This window comes from Rana temporaria, chromosome 13, assembly GCF_905171775.1.
Source record: "Rana temporaria chromosome 13, aRanTem1.1, whole genome shotgun sequence".
In the NCBI taxonomy this organism is placed as follows: Eukaryota; Metazoa; Chordata; class Amphibia; order Anura; family Ranidae; genus Rana; species Rana temporaria.
In genome coordinates this window covers 119,473,638-119,482,961 of record NC_053501.1, presented here as the reverse complement: position 1 = coordinate 119,482,961, position 9,324 = coordinate 119,473,638, and the positions used below count along the sequence as shown (strand labels likewise).

Genomic DNA, 9,324 nt, shown 5'->3' with positions numbered 1-9,324 from the left:
GGATCCAGAACAATGACACCCTGACACTTGGGGGTCCCAGAACAATGACACCCTGACACTTGGGGGTCCAGAACAATGACACCCTGACACTTGGGGGTCCCAGAACAATGACACCCTGACACTCGGGGGTCCAGAACAATGACACCCTGACACTTGGGGGTCCCAGAACAATGACACCCTGACACTTGGGGGTCCAGAACAATGACACCCTGACACTTGGGGGTCCCAGAACAATGACACCCTGACACTTAAGGGTCCAGAACAATGACACCCTGACACTTGGGGGTCCCATAACAATGACACCCTGACACTTGGGGGTCCCAGAACAATGACACCCTGACACTTGGGGGTCCCAGAACAATGACACCCTGACACTTGGGGGTCCCAGAACAATGACACCCTGATGGCCAGGAATATTGATATTGAGTTATAATCATTCGTATTCTATGGATATTGTTATAGAGAAAACAGAAGGACATAATCGGGTAAAAGATAAATTTGTAGTTTATTGAGACTTCAGTATTTTTGTAGAAGAGGCTCCGGATTGGTGGGATGAGAAGTTGGAGTTCAGCAGCTTCTTTCCCCCATGGCCTCCATCACAGTGACAATGACATTGCCAAATTGTTTCATGGTTACATCCCCTTTTGTGTCGTCTACTTCCTTCATAATCTTTTTCTTGGCAGCCGAGCCTTTTTGCGTCTAGAGAAGGAAGACAGAGATTTAACCAATCATCATTTTCCATTTCTCCCCTTTCCCCGCCTCCCTACATTCCCCCGAGATTCCATTCTACGTCTCATCAATGTCACAGTTTGCGCTCCGTATCGGTGAGAATTTGCCTTAGTTTTGGGCACTTAGAAGAAGCCCATTGGGTCGCCAAGCAGTAGGCGGCACAGGATTCCACACGATCGATGCTCCCTGTACAATTAATAGGTCATTGGTCACAATTTGCTACTTTTTTTGCAACATAATGTTACAGAATTTGTCGCTCTGTTTCAGGCAAGGTTCACACTGTGCGGATGGTTGGGGGGGGTGGGAATTGCAGCTATTACCCACACCCGCCCGCAGACGAGACACACTGCTCTTATTGGCAGCCCCCACGCATCTCATCCCGCAGCATATTTGTGGGAAACGCAAGGAAACTGCACGGTCCAAAGCGCGATCTGATTTCCCTGCGGACGTGTTTTTATAAAGGTGCAAACACTTTTTTTTTAGGGAAACCCAAATAAATGGGCTGCCGTCAGAACCGTCCCAGAACCTATACTGTGTCCTCCTGATCCCAGTGTTGTGCCCTCCTGACATCCCCTGTACTGTGCCCTTCTGCATTCCCCCCTGTACTGTGCCCTTCTGCATTCCCCCTGTACTGTGCCCTTCTGCATTCCCCCCTGTACTGTGCCCTTCTGTGTTTCCCCCTGTACTGTGCCCTTCTGCATTCCCCCTGTACTGTGCCCTTATGCATTCCCCCTGCACTGTGCCCTTCTGCATTCCCCCTGTACTGTGCCCTTCTGCATTCCCCCTGCACTGTGCTCTTCTGTATCCCCCCTGTACTGTGCCCTTCTGCACCCCCCTCTGTACTGTGCCCTTCTGTATTCCCCCTGTACTGTGCCCTTCTGCACCCCCCTGTACTGTGCCCTTCTGTATTCCCCCTGTACTGTGCCCTCCTGTATCCCCCCTGTACTGTGCCCTTCTGCACCCCCCTGTACTGTGCCCTTCTGTACTCCCCCTGTACTGTGCCCTCCTGTATCCCCCCTGTACTGTGCCCTTCTGCACCCCCCTCTGTACTGTGCCCTTCTGCATTCCCCCTCTACTGTGCCCTTCTGTATCCCCCCTGTACTGTGCCCTTCTGTATCCCCCCCTGTACTGTGCCCTTCTGTATCCCCCCCTGTACTGTGCCCTTCTGTATTCCCCCTGTACTGTGCCCTTCTGCACCCCCCCCCTGTACTGTGCCCTTTGTGGTGACTAGTCTTTGATTTATGCAACGTTTTACTTTTGTAGAATCGATTTTATTGGAAGTACTAATGAATATGAATGTTTAGTTCTATCAACTGGGGAACAGGAAGTGCAGCGCTAAACTGAAATGATCTATGAAGATGCTGTCATAAGCGTATGACATGCAAAGGTGAAATCCAAGAGGACAATTCAAACCAACGTGTTTCGGCTCAAAGCCATCAACAGGGGCATGCCCCTGTTGATGGCTTTGAGCCAAAACGCGTTGGGTAACATGCTGAGTACCCCATACTGCTTTTATATAATTTTCACGTGATTTTATCCATTATATTTTAAATAAAGCCTTCACGGGTTTATTTTTGATCTGCACTATTGGGAGCATTTCTTTTTTGTTTCCACACATTCACACCTGCTGTGCTGATTCATGAGCCTGGCCATTCACCATCGGCCCTATCTATTTGGGATCCTGTTCCAGAAGGGAGGTATCTGACCAGACTGGTTTCACCATCCAAACCGGAGTGACCACCTCTACAGAGCCATCCGTAGGGGATACAGAAGGGCACAGTACAGGGGGGATACAGAAGGGCACAGTACAGGGGGAATACAGAAGGGCACAGTACAGGGGGAATACAGAAGGGCACAGTACAGGGGGGTGCAGAAGGTCACAGTACAGGGGGGGTGCAGAAGGGCACAGTACAGGGGGGATACAGGAGGGCACAGTACAGGGGGAATGCAGAAGGGAACAGTACAGGGGGAATACAGAAAGGCACAGTACAGGGGAAATGCAGAAGGGCACAGTACAGGGGGGGATGCAGACGGGCACAGTACAGGGGGGAAACGCAGAAGGGCACAGTACAGGGGGGAATGCAGAAGGGCACAGTACAGGGGGGGGTCAGGAGGGCACAGTACAGGGGGGAATTCAGAAGGACACAGTACAGGGGAATGCAGAAGGGCACAGTACAGGGGGGATGCAGAAGGGCACAGTACAGGGGGGAATGCAGAAGGGCACAGTACAGGGGGAATTCAGAAGGGCACAGTATAGGGGGAATGCAGAAGGGCACAGTACAGGGGGAAATGCAGAAGGGCACAGTACAGGGGGAATGCAGAAGGGCACAGTACAGGGGGGGTCAGAAGGGCACAGTACAGGGGGGAAATGCAGAAGGGCACAGTACAGGGGGAATGCAGAAGGGCACAGTACAGGGGGGGGTCAGAAGGGCACAGTACAGGGGAGAATGCAGAAGGGCACAGTACAGGGGGAATACAGAAGGGCACAGGGGAGAATGCATAAGAGCATCTTCATAGATCATTTCAGTTTAGCGCTGCACTTCCTGTTCCCCATTTGCCATTGACTTTGTTTGTTTGTGTGCTGGCTGCTATATTGTTTTTCCTTTTTTTATTTGTTAGCTAGCGCAGTTGTTTCCCCCACATTTCTACACTAGTTCTATCAACTATTTATACTTTATTTCTTGAAAGTAGGGGTGTAAATTGGGGCAAGCTGGAGGGGCCCCAGTGCATTACTTTGCCCAGGGGCCCATGATGCTATGAAGACGGCCTGTCAGATACCAGCAGAAAGACTTCTAAAAGATTTCCCAATCACCGATTTGGCTGCGGACTCATGTGTGTGACTTGCTACAGTCCATAGTAGAGATAAAGATTTCACCTAAACAACTCCTTCTACATCCAATGAAATGTCTCAAATCATCGCACAGCTGTCCCTCCCCCGACTTGTGTCTCACCTCAAGGAACCCTCCAAGCTCGTTCTTCATAAGATCTTTTAGGTCACTCTTCTTTATCGTGTTTGAACTACAATCGGCATATTTATTGAAGATGACGAGAAATACTTCTATAGCCCTTTCCAGTTCATTTCCAGGCATCTTTGGATTGGTGTGGTGGGCGGACATGTGGAAGGTCGGGTCGGGTGAACCACCAAGAAGTAGAAGCTGGAAGTTCTAATTGTGGTCAATTATCTGGAAATGATCGAATGGAAGACATTTTTATTCAGATGGAGAATTAAAAAAGATCCAAACGAGAGGAAAAGTTGTGTTGACGATGCGCAGCGATGAACCAGAAAAAACGGAGGGGGGGGGACATGAAGAAGATCTTACAGGAGATCCGTCACATGGACAGCAGAGCCCCATTGTACCCCATTATTAACCACTTAAGGACAGAAGGTGTTTTTCAGATTTGGCGTTTACAAGACTAAAACAGTTTTTTTTTGCTAGAAAATTACTTAAAACCCCCAAAAATTATATATTTTTTTTCTTACACCCTAGAGAATAAAATGGCGGTCATTGCAATACTTTTTGTCACACAGTATTTGTGCAGCGGTCTTACAAGCGCAATTTTTTTGGAAAAAATTCACTTTTTTTAATTAAAAAATAAGACAACAATAAATTTGGCCCAATTTTTTTATATATTGTGAAAGATAATGTTACGCCAAGTAAAATGATACCCAACATGTCACGCTTAAAAATTGCGCCCACTCGTGGCATGGCGTCAAACTTTTACCCATAAAAATCTCGATAGGCGACGTTTAAAAAATTCTACAGGTTGCATTTTTTGAGCTACAGAGTAGGTCTAGGGCTAGAATTATTGCTCTCGCTCTAACGATCGCGGCGATACCTCACTTGTGTGGTTTGAACACCGTTTTCATATGCGGGCGCTACTCGCGTATGCGTTCGCTTCTGCGCGCAAGCTCGTCGGGACGGGGCGCTTTAAAATAAAAAAAATTTTTGTTTTTTTTTGTTTTCTTATTTATTATTATTGATTTTATCATTTTTTTACACTGAAATAATAAAATAAAAATGTATCACTTTTATTCCTATTACAATAGAAAAAATAGAAATAGAAAAATAGAAATAGAAATAGAAAAAAGCATGACAGGTCCTCTTAAAAATGAGATCTGGGGGTCAAAAAGACGTCACATCTCATATTTAGACTTAAATGCAAAAAAAAATAAAAAAATGTCATTTAAAAAAATGAAGACGAAGACGCTGGGCGGGACTGACGTTTTGACGTCACTTCCGCCCAGCAAAGCAAAGCAAAGCTATGAGGATGGGTGGGGGCCATCTTTAAAAACAGGACGTATATATACAGTGGGCAGTCGGGAAGTGGTTAATGTGCAATTTGTTTAGTTCTGAATTCGTAGTTCCGAAATTTCCGAATATCCGAAAAATTTTGAATTTCCGATATCTCGTAAATTACGAAATTTTGAATTTCCAAAATTTTGAATTTCAGAAATTCGTAAATTCCAAACTTCAGAAATTCCAAAATGTCCTCATTTCGAATTTTCGAATTCCAGGTTTTCTAATTACCGAATTTCCAAATTTTCTGAGTTTTTTTCACATTTTCGACATTTCCTAATTCCGAATCTCCAAATTTTCGAATTTCTGAATTTTCAAATTTTCGAAATTTCCGAGTTTCGAAATATAGATTAAATAAAAAAAATTCAGAAATTCGAAAATTTCCGAATTTCCGAATTCCGAGTTTTCCAATTACTGAATTTCCGAATTTCCGAATTTTCTAATTTACAAATTCCGAATTTTCATATTATCGAATTTCCGAATGACCAAAAAAACGCTAATGAAACGAAAACAAACACATTTTTGGGCAGTGCACATGTCTAATAAATAGATAACAGTTTAACCCCTTGTTGACTGTAACTTACTTTTCATTAACCCCTTCCTTTATTCTGTAGCTATAAGATTTTTAACCACTAGGGGCCCGCGCTATAGCCAAATGACGGCCACACCGCACAACCCAATTTCCGGGAGGATGTCAATAGACGTCCTCCCCTTCGCGCGCTCCTCGCGTTCCCCCTGCAGGGCGCGAGCGGCGCGCGCTGTGATCGTCCCGAGTCACTGAGACTCGGGTGATCACAGATCCGAGTTAGGGGCTGATCTCGGCACCTTACCACGTGATCAGCTGTCAGCCAATGACAGCTGATCACGTGATATAAACAAAACTTGGTAATAGAAAAAAAAGCTGATCACCGGCTACTACCAGTGGAAGAGGCACATCAGCCTCATTAGTGCCCACCATTACCAACTGCCAGTGCCACCTTCCAGTGCCCACAGTGACCACCAGTGCAATAAAGTGCCACCTATCATTGCCCACCAGTGCTGCCATTAAGTGCCTCATCAGTGCCACCTAGCAGTGGTGCCTATCAATCTCACCCACCAGTGCTGATCAGTGCCCATCACTGTCACCTATCAGTGCCTATCACTGCCACCTATCAATGCCACCTATTAGTGCCAATTCTCAGCGCCAACCAGTGCCACCTATCAATGCCCTTCAGTGCCACCCATCAGTGCCACCTCTCAGTGCCCACCAGTGCCGTCTCTCAGTGCCCACCAGTGCCGCCTATAAGGGCCCACCAGTGCCACCTATCAGTGCCCACCAGTGCCGCCTTATCAGTGCCCAACACTGCCAGCTATCAATGCCACCTATTAGTGCCAATTCTCAGTGCCAACCAGTGCCACCTATGAATGCCCTTCAGTGCCCCTTGTAGTGCCGCCTCTCAGTGCCCACCAGTGCCGCCTATAAGGGCCCACCAGTGCCGCCTATCAGTGCCCATCCCTGCCAGCTATCAATGCCACCTATTAGTGCCAATTCTCAGTGCCAACAAGTGCCACCTATCAATGCCCTTTAGTGACCCCTTGTAGTGTCACCTCTCAGTGCCCACCAGTGCCGCCTTATCAGTGCCCACCAGTGCCGCCTTATCAGTGCCCACCAATGCAGCCCATCAGTGTAGCCTATCGGTGCCCACCAGTGCAGCCTCATCTGCGTACATCAATGAAGGAGAAAAATTACCCGTTTGAATAATAAAAAAAATATAAAAAATGTATTTGAGTACATCGTTGTATGACCGCGCAATTGTCAATCAAAGTGTGAGAGCGCTGAAAGCTGAAAACTGGTCTGAGCAGGATGGGGGGGGGGGGGGGGGAGATGGGTTTAAGTGCCCAGTAAGCAAGGGGTTAAAGACACTTTATTTTTTTATTTTTTAGAATGACATCATTTTTTTTATTTTATTTTTTATTGCATTTTAGTGTAAATAAGAGAAGTGACGTCTTTTTGACCCCCAGATCTCATATTAAAGAGGACCTGTCATTTACATTCCTTGTAATAGGAATAAAAGTGACCCCAAATTTTTTATTTTTTTAAAACCGTGTCAAAATAAATAAAATAAAGTAAAATAAATAAATTTAAAAAAATATATATTTTTTTTAGAGTGCCCTGTCCTTCCGAGCTCGCGGGGCAGAAGCGAACGCATACGTGAGCAGCGCCCGCATATTACAAGGGATGTTTACATTCCTTGTAATAGGAATAAAAGTGACATCATTTTTTTTATTTTAAATATATATATTTTTTAAAGCGCCCCGACGAGCTCGCGCGCAGAAGCGAACACATACGTGAGCAGCGCCCGCATATGTAAACGGTGTTCAAACCACACACGTGAGGTATTGCCGCGATCGTTAGATCGCGAGCAATAATTCTAGCCCTAGACCTTCTCTGTAACTCAAAAGATGCAACCTGTTGGATTTTTCAAACGTCGCCGATGGGGATTTTTAAGGGTAAAAGTGTGTGTCGCCATTCCTCGAGCGCGGCGCAGCTTTGAAGCGCGACATGTTGGGTATCAATTTACTCGGCGTAATATCATCTTTCACAATCTAAAAAAGAATTGGGCAAACTTTACTGTTGTCTTATTTTTTCATTCAAAAAAATGTTTTTCTTTTCAAAAAAAGTGCGCTTGTAAGACTGCTGCGCAAATACGGTGTGACAGAAAGTATTTGCAACGACCGCCATTCTCTAGGGTGTTAGAATCCCCAAACATTATATATATATTTTTTAAGTAGTTTTCTAGCAAAAAATAATTTTTTAACTTGTAAACACCAAATCTCAGACAGAGGCTCGGGGCCTAAGAGTTAATAAATAATAATAATAATAGAAAAATATATATAATAATAGTTAATAATTTAACTATAATAGAAAATACGGAAAAACAAAATTATCAGAATGTAATCGATTTTGTTAAAATATTAAGGTTGAATTTTTTTTTTTTCGTGCTTTTGGATTTTCTGATTTTCTAATTTTCGGAATTTCATTCTCTCTTTGTTTTTTTTGTATGAATTCATCACTATATATATATATATATACAATTTTCTTAATTATTATTTTTTTTTTCAAATTGCCTTTAAAATCCCATTACGAGGCTCTATTTAGGTTACACCGCCGCAAATTTTTGGGCAAAGATCCACAAAGCACTTACCTTGAAATTTGCGGCGGTGTATCCTAAATCCGTCCGGCGCAAGGCGGGCCAATTCAAATGGGGCGAGTCCCATTTAAATTAGGCGCGCTCCCGCGCCGGACGTACTGCGCATGCTCCCGACGCTATTTTCCCGACGTGCTTTGCGTTACGTTACGTTGCGCCTAGTTTTTTGAATCGCGACGTGTAAAAAAGAGATGCGGCGGGAAAAAAAAATTTGACAGCGACGCGGGAAAGACGGGTATACTTTTACATGGTGTACTAACTTTACACTTTGTAAAAGCAGCCCTAATTTTGCGACGGCAAACTAACACTTACAGAGAAATAACGAAGGGAAAAACCTTTGTGGATCTCCGTAAGTGCTAATTTGCATACCTGACGCGGAATTTCGGCGAGAAATGCCCCCAGCGGCGGCCGCGGTACTGCATCCTAAGATCCGACAGTGTAAAACTATTACACCTGCCGGATCTTAGGAATATCTATGCGTAACTGATTCTATGAATCAGGCGCATAGATAGAAACAGAGATACGACGGCGTATCAGCAGATACGCCTGCGTATCCCTTTTGTGGATCTGGCCCTCAGATTTGTTTTACCATTAGGTGGGAAGGGATTCAATAAAAGAAGAGGAATCCCATCACTTACCGGGAAGGAAGGACTCGTTCTTCCTGCTCTCCTCCTCGGATCGATGGAAAGTTCTGGATCCAGGTGAGCTCAGCTCTTTATCTCAACAAACTACCAGCCAATCTGGGGGCGGGGCTCACCTTACCTGCCCTGTTTTTTTTACTCCCAATCTAAGCTGTCATTCCCATCATTAGGGCTTGGTCATACGTGTGATGATTGTGAAGAACGAAGCAATGCTCAATGATGCACCTCTAGTATTTATGACAAGTTTTTTCTTGTTCTGTTTTCCCCCCACTGGCACCAATGATGGGACACTATTCCTTCCACTGACGGGACACTATTCCCCCCACTGACACCAATGATGGGACACTATTCCTCCCACTGATACCAATGATGGGGACAGTATTCCTCCCACTGATACCAATGATGGGACACTATTCCTCCCACTGACTCCAATGACGGGACACTATTCCTCCCACTGATAACAATGAT

General features: G+C 45.1%; 1 protein-coding gene across 1 annotated transcript; it reads right to left on the bottom strand.

Annotated features, from left to right (window-relative positions):
• Positions 1 to 481: 481 nt before the first annotated feature.
• LOC120920702 (protein S100-A1-like) lies at positions 482 to 8,951 on the bottom strand. The gene is made up of 3 exons (XM_040332918.1): positions 8,854 to 8,951; positions 3,681 to 3,911; positions 482 to 699 (listed from the first exon to the last, which is right to left on the bottom strand). Exons 2-3 carry the CDS (start codon positions 3,843 to 3,845, stop codon positions 568 to 570), a joined length of 297 nt encoding a protein of 98 aa, XP_040188852.1. The 5' UTR covers positions 3,846 to 3,911; positions 8,854 to 8,951; the 3' UTR covers positions 482 to 567.
• Between the last annotated feature and the right edge of the window lie 373 nt (positions 8,952 to 9,324).